This window comes from Notothenia rossii, assembly GCF_949606895.1.
Source record: "Notothenia rossii genome assembly, chromosome: 11".
NCBI lineage: Eukaryota > Metazoa > Chordata > Actinopteri > Perciformes > Nototheniidae > Notothenia > Notothenia rossii.
This window is the reverse complement of record NC_136910.1, coordinates 14,838,303-14,860,512: the sequence shown is the minus strand read 5'-3', so window position 1 is coordinate 14,860,512 and position 22,210 is coordinate 14,838,303. Positions and strand designations below refer to the sequence as shown.

The window sequence follows — 22,210 nt, the reverse complement described above, 5'->3', positions numbered from 1 at the left end:
TAAAGATGAAACTATACACATCATTTTATAAAGTAGAATACATAGCACACCCTTCTCACCAGTATAAGTCACCATATACATTAATGCAGCAACATTATTAACCAAACAATGAGTCCATTTATTTGTCGGTTATCTCATCGCTAAAAACTGTGACAAGTGCAATACTTTTGCTTGTAGTGGAGTATCTTCACATACCTTTACTTAAAGCATCCTAACGCTTCAGTGCCTTTTTTTCCGTAGGCCTCAATGTGTCACATTTCCCCCCAGCACTCTGTCCAGGGACTTTAAAGATGTTCAGCTGTATTGTCTGTAAGGGCAGGTAAGGACTAAGGGTTTTTAAAAACCTTGAAATTCCCTGTTTTATATTTTGCCCTGTGATTCAGTAATGTTTTAGTGGAAAAATGCATGTTTTGCACGACTGCATAACATTCCTTTGCTACATTTTGCTGGAGCCAAACCACCTCATCTTTCCTTTTTTCTGCATGGCAGCACTATAGGTCCTTGCATCTGAGGCTGTGGGAAAAGGAAAGTGATTGGTTACTTAATGATTTGATTCAACTCCCAGCTATGTGTTTACTCTGCCTATTACAAGATTCAAGATTCAAGGCTTGTATTGTCATTACATAGCTACAGTGTAGTTATGACAAGGAAAATCTTAGGTCACAGGCTCCTCCAACAGTGCAACACAATAAAACAGATAATAGTGCAAGTAAATACAATAAAATAGAATATAATAGAAATTGTGCAGAATACTCTATATACAGTAATTGGAATATTGATATATATAAGTTGCAAATAGATGTTATGTATGTTCTTTCAAAAGTTCAGGCCTTTAACAGTCTTATGCCCTGTGAGATGAAACTGTCCCTCCGTCTGGTGGTTTTATTCCGGATGCTGCAGTACCGCCTGCCAGACGGCAACAGACAGAACAGTTTGAATCTGTATTCGAGAAGGGCACTTCTGAATTCTGCAAATCTCTTATGAAATTTCTATCGTTGATTTGGAAATATGGAACGTGCTATGTCTTCACATTTTATAAGGAATACTATCAATTGGTACTTGTAGAGCACAACAACTCCCACATCAGTAGCATCACCTGGTGGTTGAAGAATATAAATGCAGCCACACATTCAACGTTGGCATGTAGGAGGCAGTGTATCCATATCAATGAGATGGACTTGGATTCCTTCTTGCAGCTGCAGCCTTGAAACCCTGGGTTTCTTGCTTCAGTGTTTGTGGGTTTTATCTAGCTGCTATATCCTTCCTTCTGTAATAAGCAGAAAGAGCAGCTGTGTAGTCTCTCCTCCCACAACCCACCACCCACCCTGGCACACAGAGCAGGGGTTGGTAGGGTCACTTTGTCCTTGATAGCTTTGGATGCTCTGAAGGACAACATTTCTCAAATAAATACAGCTGAATGTTGTGTGTGTTAGTGTGTGTTTTCCTTTGTTAACTCTCCCCACACGTTCAGATTCACCATTCAAAATGTTAAAAAAAAACATTGCAAAGATGTATTTGATAGAAAACACACTGATATAGATATTTTTATAAACAGTATATATATCTTTTTTTAAAAGAGACACTTAATAATAGTTCCATTTAAAACAATACATTTATATACATCGCAAAATAAGTACTCCTTCATTTTTAAGACAGTGAAGGGAGATGTGGAGCCTTGGAGAGTTTATGAGAAGATTATTAATCAGCAGGTCCCTGCGGTATGCTTCTTATTGAATATCATTCAATCCTAACATTGAATGTGGATCTATTATGTGCGTATAACCTTTGTTATACTGATTCAAAACAATTCCGTTTATTTCATTATTTTGAGGCACCTGATGGATGGCATTTTTTACTCAAGAGTTAAATCGTTTTTTTGGGATCTATGTTGTCATGATGCAGTAAACTCCACCCATCTATTAAAATCAACACAATAATTATCTAGGACAGCTATTTGACCTAGATTTGGTCAACTTAGCTACTGTGCATACAATTAAACAAAAATATGACTTTGATTATTTGTTTGCCTTCTACAAGAAATGATATATTACATTGTAGTGCTTTAACTCAAAATGTCTCCTTTTATTTAATGTGTTACTTGTATTTTGTATGTCATTTTTTAGTAGTAGTAGAACCTTTATTTAGCCAGGAAAATCTATTAAGAACACATTTTTATTTTCAATGATGACCTGACAGGAGGCAAAAGGCTTCCTGAGGGGAAGGGGGTTGGGAGGAAGAAAATAAAAAGACAGGCTCCGGGCACTATGAACCCAGGAGACAACACAATGACACAGAGCAGAGATGACAGGCAAAGCAGTTCAACATATAACATATCTAAAAGAATACTGCTGGAGTTCAATCAGTCATTAAAATAATATAGAACATTCAGCCATTCAACCATTCATTCCTTCATGGCAATGCATATCATCATTGTGATACGTACATTTTAACCGTTGAACCAAGTAAATATTACCAAAGTATTGTGTTGACTGCCAAACTGACTGTTACATTTATTAATATTGACTGTTAAAAGCTAATAAAGTTTACCTTGGACTGAAGGTGGGTGACGCCAATGACGTCAGAGGAGTTTGCACACGGTAAAATTCACCCATGGTTTAGGAAGGCCACTTGTTGCAGGTCAGTCAGTGGCTGGCAGAATATATATATAAATATATTTATCAGAGATACAAGAAAACCAACAACATTCAATGTCATCCAAAGCTCAAGAGGAGGAGTTTGTGCATCATATTGAGGATTGAGCTGTCCGTTTGTTGTTTCCACAGCTTGTACACAAGACAACAGGTTAGCAACTCTTTAGCAAAGTTTAGTTTCTTGTCACTTTAAGGAAGCACTATCCTGTATGTTATGTCAATAACTCCTCCAACTAGAGAAATGTCTGAGAGAAATAGTGTGTCTATGAGGAGAAAAATATGACTCTCGATAGTCCAGCAACATTTTGTACTAATGGATATTTAAATGAAAGTGGGCACCCATCTAGAGTGAATGTATTGTCTATGGAGTACAGCACAACATGGCTGCTCTTACATCCTGGCTACTGACAGGAGGAGCTCTCCGTCCGGTAAATCTGCGCCCGGGTTTTAAACAGGCCAAAGCGAGCCGTGAGAAGAAAGAAATCCCGCCTGAAGGTGTGAGTGAAGAAGGCATAAAGAAAGGGGTTGGAGCAGGAGTTGATGGGGTAGAAGAGGACCAGCAACAGTTTGGCATCTGACACGGTGATGAGAGGGAGCTTGAGGGCGGCTGACACAGCAAAAACGGAGATGGGAGCCATGCAGACAAAGTCTGTGAAGATGAGCACGGCCATGCGTTTGGCCACGCGAGTGTCGGCATGGGCGTGCACAGACGAAGGGTTGCGGACGGTCAGGTAGATGCTGAGGTAACAGCCACACACACAGAAGAAAGCCAGGATGTTGAAGAGAAGGAGGGACACCACGTAGACCTGAGCCATCGGAGACTCCACATCCATGGGCAGGCAGATACTCACCTGTAAAACACACACATACAGACAGGTGAACATCAACATATTCTAGAATCTCACAAGGGCCTTGCATGTACTGAATTATCATGATATAAACTGGAATTAATACGCTAAACAAAGAAAGCTTTAAAGTCTCTCAAAAGGTTTGTGGCCAAGAAAGCATTAAACAGACATCAACTCTTTATGGAAATATTTGTATATTCAGATGAACAAAGAAACTACATCACCAACTTAAGGTCATGCAAATAAAGAAAATAAAACCTTGAAGTCGTTTTTATATAAATGAATTTGTACAGCTTGTAACTTTCTTTAAAAGCACAGGTTTGATATTGGAAATGCATTATCAGGCACTTCAGTGAGCATACTGTGTGATATGATTCATTGTTGTGTATTTTCAAATGATTAAGTTTATTAATGAATATGTTGATCAACAGAATGTATCTGCAATCACTTTGTTAATCATCAATTAATTGTAAAAAAAACATTTGATGATCTTCAGGTTCTTTAATGTTTTAAAGACTTGAATACCTGTGATGTTAGTTAGCTACAATAATACATTTAATTATGTTACCTTGGGCTCTAGAAGGTTGACAGTTTTCACTTTTTTATAATGTTTTATGGATCAAACAATAAATTCAGTAATAATTGACTTAAAAACTAATAAAAATAACTGCCCTCTACTGAATGTCATCTCAAACATACACAATATTGCATTTAATGAGTTGTTTTTGCATGGTTTGAAGCATGTTTCAATGCATATAAATCAGTATGTCCATTTGTAGAAAAAGACTTGACTCACCATTTTGCATCCCTAATCATATGGACTGGAGCAAATTCTGAAGGAACATATAGTAGTATTTTTCACAGGAAGTATGGAGAGTGTGCAGCCTTCACAGAGCGCTCACCTTTCCGTAGCTGCTGACCCCGACTGTGGGCAGCAGAGCAGCGATAGAGGACAAGATCCAGCCAGCTATCATGACGACACACGCGTGTCTCAGGCGAAGTTTACGGTCCAGCCGCAGAGCGTGTGTGATCGTGTGCCAGCGCTCCAGAGTGATCGCTGTTAAAGTGAACACTGACAGCTCACTGGCAAACACCTGTCATGGAAACAAACAGGCAGACATTTATGAGTGTTGTTATTTATGTAGTGCTAGGATCTGCCTGCACAGAACTCCAAACACACCGTGAAGAAGCCCGCAACGCTGCAGCCCAGGCCCGTTTGCCAGTCTATGGCGCTGTTGTAGTACAAGCCACGAGTCAGCATGTCTACCGTTGCTATGATGATCAAGTAGATGCCCATGCAGAGGTCAGAGAAAGCCAAATGGCACATGAGGAAACGAGGAACGGTCAGTTTGGAGCGGCTGCCTGACAACACATGAGGATGAGAAAAAAGACAAAATATTTGTCATCAAACTGTTCTTTGTGAACCAATTCTACCAGTAAAACCTCATCAAGTCGATATTTTGTCGTGAGAAAGAGAAGAAGAAACTGATATCGCCTATAAGCAAAGGACAAAAGCAAGGAACTTTAAGAAGGAAATTGGGAAAGGAAGGTAAAAATGAAGAAAAAGCACAAGGAAGGAAAGCAGAGAGAGTAAACAAGGGAAGGAAATGAATAAACAAACACTGAGAGAAAGTAGGACAGATTAAGGGAAGGTAGTAAGAAACACAATTACTATTGATTGTTATATATTGGTATTTCATACCTAACAAAACCAGAAGAACGGCTGCATTCCCCACCAGCGCGAGCACAGAGATGATCCACATGAGGGCCCGCAGGGGGACAGCAGACATGATATCCTCACAGGGGTTAAAGGCATCTTGGGTTGGGGTGCAGGTGACGAGGGTGGAGTTGGGGCAGTTTAAGTTTAGGAATTTAGAAGTGTTTGGATTGGAGCACAGGTGCTCAATCCCCGATCTAGCACAAAATGACACAAAGAGTTCTACCTTGTTTTTACCATAAGAACATTATCCTCTTTACTTTACATATTTTTCAGATTTTATGTCAACAAGACCTCAAGATCAAGGCTCTGTGGGCAGTTCTATAGTTAGTTAATTGTAATGATCCAAAAATGGAGAAGACACTGATATCACAAACAAAACATTGCTTAAATATGTAAAATATATTTCTGTTAGTCATTTACATTGAAATATTATGCATTGTACACCCTCACAAAAAATGTGATCAAATTGACAAAAATGTTGCATTCATTTTACCTAATAAATGGGTATATATGTTTGTATGTTTCCCCAACAGTAAAACCTATACAATGTTATTTAATAGACTGTTTATAAAATGGCTGATATGTTAGCCTAATCGAAAATACGTGTGATATCTGGGCATACATTTTTACAATAATAAACACATTTTAGGAAAAAAAATATCTTGATAAAAGCCAATAAAGTTGAACATTTGTTTTTAAAATATTTTTTTTCACACAGAGAAATTAAAACATAAGAGTGCCATTGATCTTCTCATTCAATCTCTCTGCAAGAAATCAGCATATTTTGTTGATCTAATACTCCTTTAATTTCCTGTTCATAAACCTTTTGGGATGATAATGCATGCATACCTGTTAATCCTTTGGAAGGGACAGCAGTGAGACGGGTACGTCAATTTGGCGTGTTGGAGTTTGGTGAAAAGTTCAACATCAGGAAGCTTTTTCAGATTATGTGCGGACTCTGCGATCAGCACCTGAAGTCCACTGAGGTTACAGTGTGGCAGGGATCTGAGGGCTGTGTTGGAAATGTCCCTACACACAAACAAACACAAACAAATTGCTATCTAACACTCATCATTTCATAATTCAATGCCACATATGTATTTTTAAGTTAATCAAAGCTTAAAACCTCTTAAGCCCCAAGCCTGTTTTTCAGGTTTCAGGCTCGAAAATGACATTCCCAGAACAAATGACCATATCTTTATGTTGTAATTAATAATCTGTTTTCTCAAAGTAATGATAAACCTGTGAGTTGGATGTAGAAAAGTCAGAATCGATATAGATTTTTATTTTAAAGAAAATTCAGATTGAACATGGTAAAAAACTGTAAATTATAGTGTCCGTCCAAAAAATATGTTGTACTTATAGTGAAAACTAACCTTGGATGATGGGTTAGTAGACTAAAAGCTTTAGGAATCCAAAGTACAGCAAATAAGTACCCTGTATCAAGATTGATGCAAAACAAGTGATATTTGAATCGAAAGGAAATCTTCCCGCACACACTCATGTTAAAAAAAGAAGATTTGCGTCTTCGCGCATTCAATGAAGCTACGTAGGAATAGCCTGCTCTACTTTTTTTAAACGGAATTGCAGTTTTATTACTTATAGATGATCAGAACATTTCAAAGGGGACACAGCCACATTGGATATTAACCTATGGATTAACTACATCATCGTTGTTATCGTTCTCATTCATAACACTCCGTTCGATGTCTCACTATGGGATGCGCCTCATCGCGGAGCAAACAGAAGCATCAATCTCATTACGCCAATCCTGATTGGCTGGTGATCTTGACGTCAGCGTCAGGGAATCCACCCCCTATAAGTGGCTTGCGCTACGCCGCATGCGTCATTCAAACACCTCTTCTCGCTTCAGAGCACATCTCTATATTGGTAGCCGGGCTAGCTTAACAGTCCACAGACTGATCCAAGCTATCCAAGCTAACTTCGGTCGACGGGCGCTCGCCGGCTACTTCTATATATACTTCTGCAAGAAGACTGTTAATACTAACACACCAGTTAGTATTGCAAATCGACCTCGCAGTTTTTTCTTCGGAAATAAAGGTAAGGTTTTGATTTTTTCAAGCTAGCAACACACGTGTTGCTAGTTTGTCTTCCCTCACTACCGACACCACGGTGGCGAGGACGTTTTTTCTTTTTCTCTCTCACACCAGAGGAGTAGAAGATAAAAAAGGTATTAACACACCAGTTAATATTCTTTGAGAATAAAATCTACACCGTCGCTTTTTCTCCGGATTAACGACAGGTTGTGATTCTCTTTTCTCAGCAACGCACCTGCTACGAGCGCGTCCTTCCCACGTCGCCATAATGGTGGACAAGATGGACACGTCTCTCCCTCACACCAGAGGAGCCAGGGAATCGGAGGCTCGGCTCTGCGGCTGCGGGTTGGAGATTTCGGACACAGACGCACACCAGGTGTGCTCGTCCTGCCTCGGGCTGCAACATGCCCAGGAGGCTATCGACAACCCCGGCTCATGCGGGCATTGTGCCCGTTTCACCGTGAAGAGCCTCCGCCGACGGTTAGCTCGCCAAGCTAGCTTTTCGGGTCAGGACCCCCTCATGTCCTCTGATTTACCGGACGGAAATCAAGACACGGGGGCGTCCGCCACAGAGATGGAGCCCCGCACTGTGTCGGTCTGGGGCTCATCATTAGTGGCAGCTGCAGAACCGGAGTCCCGCGCCGTGTCAGGCTGGGACTCGGTGGCAGCGAGGGACGTGCGAGCGGGGCCCCACGCTATACCAAGCTGGGGCCCCCGGCTGGACCTCACCATGGTCTCGCCCGCAGAAGATGTCCTGGAGTTGGACTATACGGAGGACGAAGAGGATGAAACCTCTGGATTCCTCCTGTCCGACTCTGATGAGCAGGAAGACAACGTCTTCATGTCATCGGCTCAGGCTGCAACGCCGGGAGCGATGGCTGCTCTCCCGGGCGATAGCACACCAGCTTCGCCCTGTCTGAGTATGGACCTGCAGGCCGTGTGTCAGCGTGCCACAGCCAGACTAGACATCCCATTGTCTGCCAGGGCTTTGAACGTTTCCTCGCTGCTAACCGCTTACCAAGCGGAGCTCTGCGAGGATCTGTCAAGTAATCCGGGACCGGCAGTACTGGACGAGATAGCCGCGATCACGGACATCTGTCTCCGCGTTCAACGCTGCGCCGTCCAGGCCACGGGAAAGGCAATGGGAATTATAGTCGTGCAGGAAAGAGCTAGATGGCTCAACCTCACCAACCTCCCAGACCGGGAAAGAGAGGATGTGCTGGACATGCCCATCGTTCCTGAGGGGATTTTTGGATCTGCGCTCGCTTCTATGCAGAAGAGATGCGAGTCCAAGAAGAAGGAAGACGAGGCCCTCCACCTCTGTCTTCCTCGAAGGGTCCAGCCGCTGCCTTCACAGCGGCAGTCCTTCGCCCAAGCTACCTCAGCTGCTTGGTTTAAAGTACCGAAACAGCAGAGGTTACGGCCCACCCCGAGTCCCCAGCCCAGGCAGGAGACGAGGGCGAGTTGGCCAAGAAAATCTCCGGTTCCGGCTGCAGCCCAGGCGCAGCCAACCCGGAATTTCGGCCAGCAGTCGAGGAAGAAGAAGCTGGCGGCCTGACAGCCTCCTCTTCTTCCCTCGGTGACGGAGCTGGAAGGTTCCCCAGCTCCAGATGTGTTCCCGCTGCCTCGAGAGATGCCTCAACGCCATCCTCAAGTGCACCAAAACACGTCACAATATTGTTCTGTTTTCTCAGATAAAGCATTTTCCGCTGACGCATCCAGGCCTCAGGCTGAGGGCGCAGCTCAGAAAAATGAAAGAGAAAACAATGAAAACAATAAAACCAATAAACAGCCCGCCATTTGTTCCCCTTTTGAGAGCAGCTACGGCCTCTCTCAAAAGGCGGACAATGAACGGGTCTGTGAAGGCACCGCCGCCACGCGCATGCGCAGTGACGACTGGGGCTGTGAGGCTACCACCGTCACGTGCAGGCGCAGTGCCGGCTGGGGTTGTGAAGGCACCTCCGTCACGCGCATGCGCAGTGTCGGTGGGGACTGTCAAATCGGGGTACCACCGTGTTCAGACACTAGAGGGCCCCATAACACAACAAGTAGAGACTCAGAGGGCAAAAGACGTGACATCTCCGCTGGCTCTAAGGAGCGAACAGCGGAAGATGCTCACAACGTCTGCTTGGGTGTTCAAGACAGTTACACGGGGCTACAGACTCCAATTCGCTGTCACCCCCCCTCGTTTGTCGGGCGTTCTGTATTCACAGGCCCGAGGGGAGTCAGCCCACATTCTAGAAAGAGAGATCCTCTCGCTTCTAGAAAAGAAGGCTATATCTATAATACCCGCCGAGCGGAGTCAGAGCGGCTTTTCTTCCAAGTATTTCCTCGTTCCCAAACGGGGAGGGAACGGAATTCGGCCAATACTAGATTTGAGGGCTCTGAACGCGTATCTAAAAAGATACAAATTCAGAATGCTCACTCACACATCTCTGCTGCGTCTCGTGCGACAAAACGACTGGTTTACATCAGTCGACCTGAAAGATAAGTATTTCCATATCCCAGTATATTATCCACCCAGGAAATATCTGAGGTTCGCCTTTCAGGGGATCTGTTACGAATACAGAGTACTTCCCTTCGGTCTGTCTCTCAGTCCAAGAGTGTTTGTACGATGTACGGAAGCCGCGATAGCCCCGTTAAGACAACAGGGTATTCGCCTGGCAACCTACCTAGACGACTGGCTGCTTCTCGCACAGTCGGAACAGGAGGCTATTACGCAGACAAATGTCCTCGTAAAGCACCTGCTCAACCTGGGTTTCATAATAAACACAGAAAAGAGCATGTTGTGCCCGGCACAGACTGTACTCTTCCTGGGTTTACACCTGAACTCGGTGCCCTTTACTTTGCCTGTCAGCGGAAAGAGTGAAAGCTTCAGAGCTTGCCTCGCTCATTTCCAGCTGCGCAAACATGTTCTTTTCAGATCATGCCTGCGGTTACTGGGGCTCATGGCGTCAGCCATCCTGGTCGTACGACTGGGACGGTTACACATGAGGGAGTTTCAGCGCTGGGTAGCCGCTTTAAAACTAAACCCCGCGCGTCATGGCGCGCGGAGAGTGATGGTTACTGTGAAATGCGTAATGGCACTGCGCCACTGGCTGTATCCGACTTTTCTGGTACGGGGAGTGCCTATGGGTGCTGTCCTTTCACGGAAGGTGGTCACCACAGACGCATGTCTGACAGGCTGGGGAGGTATTTACGAAGGTCGTCCGGTGAGGGGTCTCTCGAGCAGAGACCTCCAGCGGTCGCACATAAATTACCTGGAGCTTTTAGCGGTGTTCCTCACCCTAAAACGCTTTCTGCCTTTTCTCAGAGGACACCATGTCCTCGTGAGGACGGAAAATACGACCACAATATCGTATATAAACCGACAAGGAGGTTTGCGCTCTCTCCAGTTACACATGCTGGCACGCAAACTGATCTTGTGGAGCTGCGGCAGTCTCCTCTCTCTGAGAGCGACGCACGTACCGGGTGTGATGAACCTCGGGGCAGATCTGCTGTCCAGAAGCGTACCACTATATGCAGACTGGACTCTACATCCAATGGTTGTTAGCCAGCTGTGGGTGCGTTACGGCCGAGCCGCGGTAGATCTGTTCGCATCAAAAGAAAATGCTCACTGTCAGCTTTTCTTTTCAATGCGCGACCAAAACGCACCATTAGGCGTGGACGCGCTCGCGCACATTTGGCCTCCGGTCCTCCTGTACGCGTTTCCACCCCTGGCGCTGATACCCCCAACTCTGGCCAGAGTGAGGGAACGGCGACACACAATGATCCTGATAGCTCCGCACTGGCCTGTAAGGTACTGGCTGGCGGAGATATATCAGCTGCTGTGCGGTCAGCCGTGGCAGCTCCCCCTAGACATACTGTCTCAGGCGGGGGGGACGATCTTTCACCCAAATCCGGAGCGCATGGCCCTATAGGCCTGGCCCGTGAGTGGTATCATCTGAATGCAGTGGGTCTCCCGCAGAAGGTGATAAACACTATTCAGAGTGCAAGAGCTTCCTCCACTAGGTCTCTTTATGACTGTAAGTGGAGGGTGTTTGAGGACTGGTGCCTTCAAAAAGGGCACACCTCTTTTCAATGCGCTGTGGGAGTGATTTTATCATTTCTACAGGACCTAATTGATAAACACAGAGCTTTCTCCACGATCAAAGTGTACCTGGCTGCTATTGCTGCATGCCATGTGGGTTTTGAGGGTAAGACGGCCGGCCAGCATCCTCTGGTCTGCCGTTTTATGAAGGGAGCTCGCAGGCTCCTTCCTGTTTCCAGGTCACTGGTGCCCTTATGGGACTTGACAGTGGTTTTAGATGGGCTCACTCGACCTCCATTTGAACCGCTGGAAGAAGCTGACATGAAGCACCTGTCACTCAAGACAGTGCTGTTACTGGCCCTGGCATCCGCCAAGCGAGTCAGTGACATTCATGCGCTATCTGTACATCCTTCATGCACTCAGTTCGCCCGAGGGTTAACGAGAGTGTTGCTGAAGCCCAACCCTGCCTTTATACCTAAGGTGGTTGGTTCATGTACCCCCTTTGACATTGAGGCATTTCCTCCGCCGCTGTGTCCCTCCGGGGAACAGCAGCCGAATTTGCTATGTCCAGTCCGTGCTTTACGCACTTATATGGACAGATCAAAAGAGTTTCGTCATAATGACCAACTCTTTGTGTCCTGGGCTAACCCTCAGAAGGGCAAGCCTGTTACTAGGCAACGGCTCTCTCACTGGATTGTGGAGGCAATTGCTTTGGCTTACACGAGTCAGGGTCTGCAGGCACCTTCGGGTTTGCGTGCTCATTCGACTCGTGGTCTGGCTACATCCTGGGCTTTGTTCAGGGGTGTTTCCATCCAAGACATTAGTGCAGCAGCGAGCTGGTCCTCGCCGCTCACTTTTGTCCGCTTTTACAGATTAGACGTCTCTGCTCCCAGTGTGGCCCATGCAGTGCTGGGCCCCCCTGCTGAGTTAGAGCTCTAACTGTTAAGTTCTGGTTGGTCTTGGTGACTTTCGAGATAAGCTCGTCTGGCAATACGGGAGCTACAATATCCCATAGTGAGACATCGAACGGAGTGTTATGAATGAGAACTATAGGTTACTTACGTAACCCCAGTTCTCAGAGTAACATGAAGTGAGATGTCTCACCAGACGGCCCTCCTTGCTATGGTGAAGCGAGAAGAGGTGCTTATTTTGAATGACGCATGCGGCGTAGCGCAAGCTACTTATAGGGGGTGGATTCCCTGACGCTGACGTCAAGATCACCAGCCAATCAGGATTGGCGTAATGAGATTGATGCTTCTGTTTGCTCCGCGATGAGGCGCATCCCATAGTGAGACATCTCACTTCATGTTACTCTGAGAACTGGGGTTACGTAAGTAACCTATAGTTTTAATGCCATTGAAGACAAGTTTAGACCAGACAAAGACGAAGGTAAGCCATGTTAGCGTTGTGGGCTACCTAGCGCCACTTGTTTTGATGTACGTTTTTGTTGATAACGTCGCAAGTTTGCATCTTTAAGTGTTGAGGTGGGCACCATTAGATTCTGTGTCTTTACGATCATAAACGATGTGTTGGATGTGCAGCTAGGATAAGTAATAAGGGAGCTAGAAGTGATTTTCGTTGCAGTAATAGGTTAGCATTTTTCGCTCTGGGCTAAGTACGTCTACACTACAGGCATCAAAAAATCTTGAAGCTGGGCGTGTCTGAAGCTTGGCGATTTTTTGCGAGCAACCAATCACATGAATCTCCCGCCCCCGACATACGAAGCAATAGCAATGTTAAAACGAAGTAAACTAGATATAAACTCTCTAAACAGGCGAAAAAACTGTCAGTTTCACCCACTGTCTCTGCCACCTCCCTCCATGCCTTGTTCCTCCGGTTTGTATCCCGGTAAATAGTCCCGGTCGTAAAGAACCGGGTGATTTGCTACCGTAATATCTCGTTTGGAATATGAGGAAATGAACTGCGGTCTGGCTCTCCCAGCTTGCACGCGGTTTGATTGGCTGCGCTTGCACTGGCGGGATTTGCATAAACGGGATTTCATTGGCTGATGCCAAGCATCGAGCCTCAAAAGTTGAACATTGTTCAACTTTTGATGCCGATAGATGCTCGTGATGCTCGCAAAGCCATGCCATGCTCCCCACAATGCAGTTCGGCGAAGATTAAAAATCTTCTACGTCACCCCATTCAAGTGAATGGGCGAAGCGTTGAAAGCATTTTTTGATGCCTGTAGTGTAGACGTACCGTGCATTGTGTGTTTTTTTTGGAAGAAAAAAATGAAAAAGATCAGTTAAATTAGTTTTTTCCCGTTATATGGATATCAAATATTCATAGTTTATTAAATATTAAGGTTCCTTAATCCGTGGGGCCTAAGAGGTTATAAATTCACCTTTTTAAGGGAATAGAAACTCCAGTAACAAAATGTAATGATAAATTATTGGTAGAAAATGTATGACTGACTGATTTCCAAATGATTGTTGGAATGTGTATTAAAAACACACCATAGCAATGAAAGTCTAAACTACAACAGTCTTTTCTTCTGATTGCTATATCAATAGGTGTCTCTTTGATTGGAGTACAAACAGGTGAAAGAAATCTCTCTCTAAACCGGATTAAAAGCACTTGGTTTATTTTTACCTTGAATCTGGCATCTATATAAGGTGTTTCTGAGCCACATTGTGTTTGTCGTTTTCTCCTAGTTAAGTGATGATGAGCAGCGAGAATCATGAGTGACTGCTGATGTCATGCTTACAGTATTTCCAACTCACTGGAACCTACAAAGGCGTTGCGATTGATGTGAGTAAGCTGTTTGTTTCCTTTTAGGGACCTAAGAGAGAAAAAAATCAAATATGTAAGATGATTTTTTTCTTTTATTTTTGAGTAAATCTTCTGTTTGTATCATGTGTGCTGTGACTCACAAACTGACAATCTTTGTGCCGTTGAAGGCGTCACTTGCCACCTCCTTGATGCCATTTCTGCAGAGCATTCTGTCATTAGAAAGGGAAGCCAAAAAACAGTTATGTGGCTCCAACACGAACAATTCCTAACAATAAACTCTACTGAATAATACAAGCTAATTTTAGTGTCTCCAGTTCCTTTGTTCGAAATGACTAAACGGTATGATTTCACGAAAACACGAAATTGAAAGTATTAACTATTATGTAAGACTTACTCAGAAGCTGTTGGCGAAAAACATTTGTTAGATAGACTAAGCTATATCTTTAGATTCTACTTAAATGAAAGCAGTAATGCCACAATTTATAAATACTCCATTATAAGCAAGAATTTGCATTTTTAAAATGACAATGTTCTTGCAGAGGTGCATCATTGAACTAGAAAATGCATTTCCTGCAGAAAAAACGTGCGAATGTGATAATTTTAAAGTTGGAATGATGTCTAGCTGAAAGTATGTGGAAGGTGAAGCATTTGGCGCAAGGTGTAGGTAAAAGAGGATTTGAAAGTTCCTCCCATTGACTTCCATGTTAACAAAAGAGTTAAAAAAGCTGAATGTTTCAAAAAGTATTGAAAGAAAAAAGATGAAAGTTTCCCATCGATTGCTGAAAAGGCCGAATAGTTTGGTATTTGAATGGTTTCTGTAGTGTGCTGAAGTCATTGAGAGCCAAAATATTGGTTGATTTGATGATTCGAAGAACTATAGTGGAATGGTATAAATAGCATTCACACTAATTAGGTTTACTGAAAGCAATAATATCAAGTTGAACCTAATATTTTAAACTTAATATTATTGCTTTCAACTAACCTCATACAATTATGTGGAATCTGTTGACATAATACATTTAATTAAATTCAACGTTTCAAATTCTTCAGTGTATATGAGTATTTTTCTATATATACAGTTTTTAAGTGTCCAACTTTTGAAAGAAATGTAAAAGTTAAAGTACTAAAGATTAAAAGTAAAATCAATTGTTATCTGAAGGAACTCTGTGTTTTGGTACATTCTATGTATTATAAATATGATATTATTAATTATAAGCATTTTATTGTTGCAACTGGTTGAGAGGGAGTTACTTTTTTACAATATGTCAGGTAGTTCAATATACAGTATTTTATTTACTGATGAGAGGGTTTTTATTTAAATAATGATTTATTAAGCATCTAATAAACTGTTGAAAAATGTACATAAGCAATACATACTTAACTTACACATATAGTATAGTAGAGAGAAAGAGACGTAAGGTAGCATACATATGGAGATACTCAATTAATGGAATAAAAACAAAGAGGCAGCACGAGTGTTAAAACTGCTGAGAATAAGAGTTGTAGAAACACATGCAGGACTTAGTGAAGAGGGCAGAGAGTGTTTCAGGGAACATTCATCGTTGCGCATGTAATGCCCACTCAGAGCCGTGCGAGGGTAGCGCACGTGTTTCTAAAAAAGTAATGAATGTCTTACATCTTGGTGATGTATTGAGTGCAGAGGCCTCTGAAGGCATTGCTGGGGACTCTCCTTATGTCGATGTTATCTTTCATTTCACTAAAAAGCACAAAGATAAAAACATTAATTCAAATATGATGAAAAACAGCAGATATGAGCACAAGAAATATCAGGAATACATGCCGCAATCTTCTTTAAATCCACTTTGAAGCTGGTGGATGTCAGATGGTTTGAAGAAGAATTAGGGACAGATGGTTTGTTTTCTTGATACTCCGTTCTGTAAGGACTACTCAGTGCGAGGTTTTGTTCAATGGTGTGATTTCTTCTGGGCATATTTAACTCTGTGTGCAAACAATAGCCTACATGTTCAAATGCAAGTGGGAATAATAGTGTGTGGGCATTTGTGTTTAGATACGTACAACTGAAAGCTTTCGGCCTTGGAGTGGATCTTGGTGAAGTTTGGAAATCTTCTCAGCCCGGTGTTGGAGATTTCCCTATGAGGTGCAGATTAACCACCAAATGTTACTACAGTCACACTGACTGCAGACTCTGAACAACACATATTCTGTGCGGTGAGTCATCGTGATAAAATCAGACAATGTTGCATTCATCGTATTAACAGGGACACAAATGATTAAGTGAAGAGATTGAAAGATATTCAGAGAGAAGCTCATGTGGCAGGGGGATAAAGAAAGCGCTCAATGTTCTAAAAAACACACATAATAAGTTAAACGTTCAGCACCCATTTAAAACTGGGACAAAAAGGTTTTGAATTTAGAGAGACAAACAAACAAGGACAACACATTTTTGAAAAGCAATATATTAAATATCGAACCATAATATGGAGACACCTCACAGTTAATTGATTTTTCCATATAATTTGATCAGTGCTAGGTGCATATAGCATCTCTATTCAATCCAAACGACCCTCAAAATAAATCAAATGGACTTTTTTGCCATTTCTTTGCTACATCCAATGGATTCAATTTAGGTTTTTATAGAACAAAACTTTCCAAGGACACTGACTTCCAGTGGTGTAAAGTAACTAAGTACATTTTCTCAATTACTGTACTTAAGTATACTTTTGAGGTACTTGACTTGAGTATTTCCATTTTTTGCTACTTTGTACTTCTACTCCACTACAATTCAGAGGTAAAACGTGTACTTTTACTCCACTACATTTATTTACTTTTCAGATTTAGATGAACGATGTGAAATATAATCAACATTTAAGTAAGACTTTAGTTCCACCTGGAGTAAATTCACAAGATACCCTGCAGTATACAAAGTCATTAAAACTGGCTGCACCTTTACCAGCTTTAATAACACTGTAATGATCAATCATTATAATAAACATATCATATATATTATTCTAAAAATGGGCCAATACTTTTGGTACTTTAAGTATGTTTTGCTAATACTTTTGTACTTTTACTTGAGTAACATTTTGAATGCAGGACTTTTACTTGTAACACTCTGGTACTTCTACTTTTACTTAACTACTTATCCCATCTCAGTTGACTTCAGCCTTTCATTTAACACATTTAAATAATAATACCACATTTAAGAAAAGTTTTTTCAAAGGGAGGAATTTTGGCAATGAATTATAACAATTACTTTAAGTTATTTGAAAAGATGAAAACAATAAATGCATATTTTACATTGCTGAAATGAACAGTGTGTGACACTTGATGTATCTTCCACTGGTCGTGAGGGAGCCCTTAAAGTAGGCCTGTCTGCCATGACCCAATTTGGACTCACAATCAGCTTGAAAAAAACACACTGAAGAAGGAAGAATTACACTATCACTGAGTTTAGTCAGAAAACTCACGTGTTTCTTAATATATTTATTATAAGCAGCATATAGTTTGAGTTTGGCGTCAAGGCTCGGGCCTCGTCACTCCACAGATTTACAAAGAACATTGAGTGATGATTAGATAACTATCCCCCGAGCCTACAGGTGGAAGCTGGGGTGGAAGCTGGGGTGGTGGTGAGGCAGGCGAGCAGCAGCAACGTCAAACACAGCAGCATGAACATGAACGTAGCAATAGTAAGAGAACACAGCTGTGGCGGCAGCAGCATAGCGAGGCAGAGGCAGGAAGACCTGGCAGCTTAAATAGAGCGCCATGTTTAGGAGAATGTGTTTGGTTGGTTGTAAGAGGGACGAGGTGTGTCACATGTTAATGTATGATTGGTGCTCGAGTTGACTGCCTGAACTAGCTCGCAGGCTTCGCCACATTACTTACAAATACTTAAGTTTTGTGATGTTCTTGAATGCATCTGGATGGATGTGGATCAGATGTATTGCATTCATTATGATTCTGAAAGGAATGCATATGTACCCATTAATATAACCGACTGCTATGACATGGCTTCACAGCTGCCATTATCGTGTTATACTTACATCGTTTCGAGTTCAGGGAGGTCAGAAAAAGCAGAAGCCCCTATACTCCTCAAAGCACCGTTGTCAGAGATTTGGCTGAGGGGAACAGAAGAATGAGCTGCTTTCTCAGAGTTTGCAGCTCTTTTTGTTCCATAACAGAGACCAAACACACAACAATGTTGTATAAAATACGTCAAAGGTAGTGTAACAAAACCGGTATGCTCACATTTCAGTTAGCAGGGGGAGTCTGGTGAAGGCAAACGCGCTGATATTCTCCAGCTTGTCGTTCCTTGATATTTCACTTATGTTAGTTGGTGAGAAACAGAGATTAGAAATTACATTTTGTAGAGAGTTGTTGTTGTTATAAAGACTAATTTAACATCCCTGTTGTTGCATGTTTGCTATTTCAAATAATTGCATTACACATTGTAAAAAAAACTAATGAAGTTAAAGGCACAATTAGAATTGCAGTACTTCTGGTTCCTGTTTTCCATAGTTTTAGTGATTTGATTAATTACATCTCATGTAAATACAATATATATATTTAGTATTATCATGGCAATCATGGCAATCATTCGGCTTTACAGTATGTACCATACATTTTTTGTTCGCTATTATCCACATGAACATACAATACAAGACTAAGGTTTGCAGGACAAATAGCATTTTTTGGCCTTTTTTTTCCCATTAGTTTAGATGTGATGACACCAGAGTCACCACCAAATGAATCCAAACACAAGGCTGTATTTGTAATCTCAATCTATATACCAAGAAATGGAGGCCCGACCACTTCTCCTCCGTGTTTTGACTTCCCGATCATTATGTTCCAAGTCAAAGAATAAACATGAACAGCAGACACTCACAGCCTCGTGAGGTTCTGCAGGCGGCTGAAGGCCCTCCCGGGGATCGCTGTGATCTGCTTACACTTGATAGTCCTGTTGATACAAAGACCATTCACATCACTTCTCAGCAAAGATCACAGGAACATAATCACCGAGGAGAAATCCTTAAAAAGTCATTGGTGGACATTTCCACATATGCGCATGTTACTCAATCATATTAGGAATTGTTTTTTCACACAATAAGTAAACTGTTTTGTTTACAGAATATCTATCAAAGATCCCAAGCTTATGTTGCTTCTGCTGGTTTTGGATCCTCGTTGAAATGGCCGTCCATTGCCGCATTCTTGTAAATATCTCAGTGTTCCTGAGCCTTGACCTTCAAGCAGAGCAGAACGGATGAGCACACACACATCGCCTCCTGGGAGTTCACAGAACGTCTCTTGGGAATGGACGCTTCTTCTTTCTGCCACAAAGTTAGTTAGTGTGTCAGCTGTATTGTAGGGTAAGAATATGTAAATCTGTGCGTTGCTCTTGTGTATGTTTACATGTAAGTGGATAATTGTGCTTTAGGAAACCCTAATTCTTAGGCTGACCCTCTCAACCATCGTCACGTCCCCTCCTCCTTCTGGCCTTGAGATTCCTTGAAAACCTTTTAAAGGCCAACATAAAAGTTCATAGTTCACACCCTGTATCATCCAGTTATGTGTCAATGTGTCAAACAACACATAAATCACTTGCAGTATTTAGCTGGCACACACGTCATTACGTCAAATCAGGGCCCTTCCCTAGTTCCTACACCATACGTCCACAGTCTCAAAATCTGTCCTCACACACATATAATATGACATAGGCCCGCACAATTACATTACATCTTTTTAATTGTTATCGCAATTTTTGACATAATACCGCTAAAGGCTGCGATATTGCACGCAGGGATAATTTGGGTTGGTTGAAAGAGAGTATCAGTAGGAAACTGTACTTTAAAGGTCCTGTTTTTCATCAATATATTATAGGTCTCAGATATATACAAAACATATATCTGAAGTGTTTGGCTCAAAATATCAAACAGATCGTGCATTGTAGCATCCTAAAAGACCCTCTGTTTCAGCCCTGTTTCAAAAGTGCTGATTCTCTGTCTGTTACCTTAGATGAAAATAAGAAGCCACTCCCAACACCCCTCTGAGGGATATTTGGTTAAAAAGAACACAATGTCCTCAACTCCAGGAGGAGATTCAGATAATAAGGTGATGATATACATGTTTATGTATAAAAGTAAATCCACTCATGAAAAAGTGGATTTTGCATAATAAGTGACCTTTAAAATGGAAATCATTGTTCGTTAGGATGCATTTTGTGTTCATTTCAATGTGTGCAATAAAAGAATATTGCAAATATTTCACTTTAGTTTATTTATATAAAAAAAAGAAAAAGGGATTTTCCTATGTTTAATCGGTGTCCTGAAAGCAGCAGGCAGGCCTTTATATTGGTTTATTTATCGCAAGTAATATTAAGATGTTCAACAATGTTTTCAAATATTTTCCTGATCACTTGCAGGTTTATTATAAACTGTAGATATGGTCTTACCAGCTATACTGCTATTATGCTTAGCTATTATGTCAACTTTTAGCACTGAGCCCATAACTACTGATTGTGGGCTGGGGTGCAGACAAAACACTAGAATAACGCTGTTCTGCTGACAGCCCTTGGTAGGGGTAATATGCAAAGAATTGTGAAGAAGGTGATTGCAAGCCAGTAAACATGAACGTAATCTGTGCACCATTTCTACAAGGAAGAACAACGTGCATTCAACATATTGATTATGCTTCAGGGATACACACAGTGTGTTTTTGTGAGAAACATTGACAGTAAGTGTAACTTTAGTTTGTTTACATAAGAACTCCACTGGCCATCTTTAACCTGTGGACACATTAGAAAGCTTTGAGTTGCTGGAGGCGAGCAGACACACTCTGCATACATTTCATTAAGCAAATATTTAATAAAGACAGCATTTGCATATTCAGAGCAGAATTCAGCCATGAGGACTGATGGAGGATTAGAGAGGAAAGTCTAAATGATTATGCATGCTCACGGGATGGGATATTGGACAAAGGCATGCTCCCTGAATCTGGATTGGTGTAACATGGTGAGAAATACTATTTTGGCTTGGTTTCCTTGTAATATTGACATATGTCGGCTGTTGGGGTTGAGTGAAGGGACACTTTACTCAACTACATTACACATTAATACATGAAAATCCTAAAGAGGACTCAGAAAAAAATCTTTGATCAAGTCTGAGCTTTCTAAAGTTTGATACAATTAATCTCAAATGACCTGATAATGGCTAGAGACCACAGATTTATAGCGAAAAAACAAAAATGTACAAGACATTTTAATTGAGCTTTTGAGTTGGTTGGCATTATAGGAAATGTATGGTCACATGTTATCCAGAGCTTGACAAGTAAAGTGGATTCAAATTCGGGATATATTGGTTTGTAGCTGATTAGTTTCTGGTCCTTCTTTTTTAAATCTAAGTCTCATAACTCCAAAAATAAATGCAAAAAAGAAAAGCGCACAAATATACATGTTCACGAAAACCATTTACAATAGGGATAAGTTGAAGAAGAACTATTTTACACGAGGCTCCATATATGTATATCCTTTGTTTTTCTATACATTTGCCAACAAGCAGAGAAATGTATAAAGCGCTAAGAGGCATTGACGTTATTGAAGGAAAATCCAAAGTATTCCTCTTAGATGTTACATTATTATGTAGCAAGCAAATTGGAATATCTAAAGTGGTTTAGACAGCACATTTGAGTGTTCATTAAACGTGTACATATGTATATGTTTGTACTCACAGGCAATTGATGCTGCTCGAGACATTTGATGGAATCTCTAAGACCCCAAAAAGATCTTGTTCAATTCCCGGGTAAGGTGACGCTGTCTTCATCATCACAATCATGAACATGATCAGAATCACCACCATCATCTTTGCAGGATGTTTTTTTTTTTTAGATGTGTACTCTTTAAATCCCCTTGTTTTTCTTCCTTTGCTTCTTCTGATTGATATTTGTTTTTTTTGTTTTCCGGTCTCTCTGTGTCCCACGTGGTGTTTCTCATACATGCAGGCTGTCAACCAAAGCTTACACTCCACATTTGATATAAATAGTTTTACCCGTTTATCAGTCTAACAACTCTGGGTCCCCTCTAGGTCGAAGAAAGAGAAGAAGTGTGAGTTGATTTGGGGGTTTCTCCCATGCACTGGTGAATAATGGGGGCGTGTGAAAAGCTTTTGGTGTTTGAGGATGTAGGAGGTCTCTGCTGT

General features: G+C 41.8%; 1 protein-coding gene and 1 long non-coding RNA gene across 2 annotated transcripts; one reads left to right on the top strand and one right to left on the bottom strand.

Moving 5' to 3' along the window:
• Nucleotides 1-2,478: 2,478 nt before the first annotated feature.
• fshr (follicle stimulating hormone receptor) lies at nt 2,479-22,194 on the bottom strand. Its single transcript, XM_079659084.1, has 14 exons — nt 21,744-22,194; nt 18,907-18,978; nt 18,270-18,344; nt 18,065-18,139; nt 17,907-17,981; nt 16,080-16,154; nt 15,679-15,759; nt 14,183-14,251; nt 14,017-14,091; nt 6,069-6,248; nt 5,202-5,413; nt 4,680-4,861; nt 4,402-4,593; nt 2,479-3,502 (listed from the first exon to the last, which is right to left on the bottom strand). The coding sequence occupies exons 1-14, from the start codon at nt 22,007-22,009 to the stop codon at nt 3,053-3,055; spliced, it is 2,079 nt and encodes a 692-aa protein (XP_079515210.1). The 5' UTR covers nt 22,010-22,194; the 3' UTR covers nt 2,479-3,052.
• LOC307024723 lies at nt 12,459-16,209 on the top strand. Its single transcript, XR_013803975.1, has 4 exons — nt 12,459-12,695; nt 13,823-13,849; nt 13,964-14,060; nt 16,072-16,209. It is a non-coding gene; the product is annotated as an uncharacterized lncRNA (long non-coding RNA).
• Nucleotides 22,195-22,210: the final 16 nt, after the last annotated feature.

What these genes read in the sequence shown, in the direction of transcription:
- fshr (XM_079659084.1), bottom strand. Translation starts at nt 22,009, where the DNA reads ATGTATGAGAAACACCACGTGGGACACAGAGAGACCGGAAAACAAAAA. An exon ending in CTCCCCCTGCTAACTGAAAT is followed by an intron (nt 18,140 to 18,269) that starts GTGAGCATACCG and finishes TGTTCCCCTCAG; the next exon opens with CCAAATCTCTGACAACGGTG. An exon ending in AAGGCCGAAAGCTTTCAGTT is followed by an intron (nt 15,760 to 16,079) that starts GTACGTATCTAA and finishes TGTGCTTTTTAG; the next exon opens with TGAAATGAAAGATAACATCG.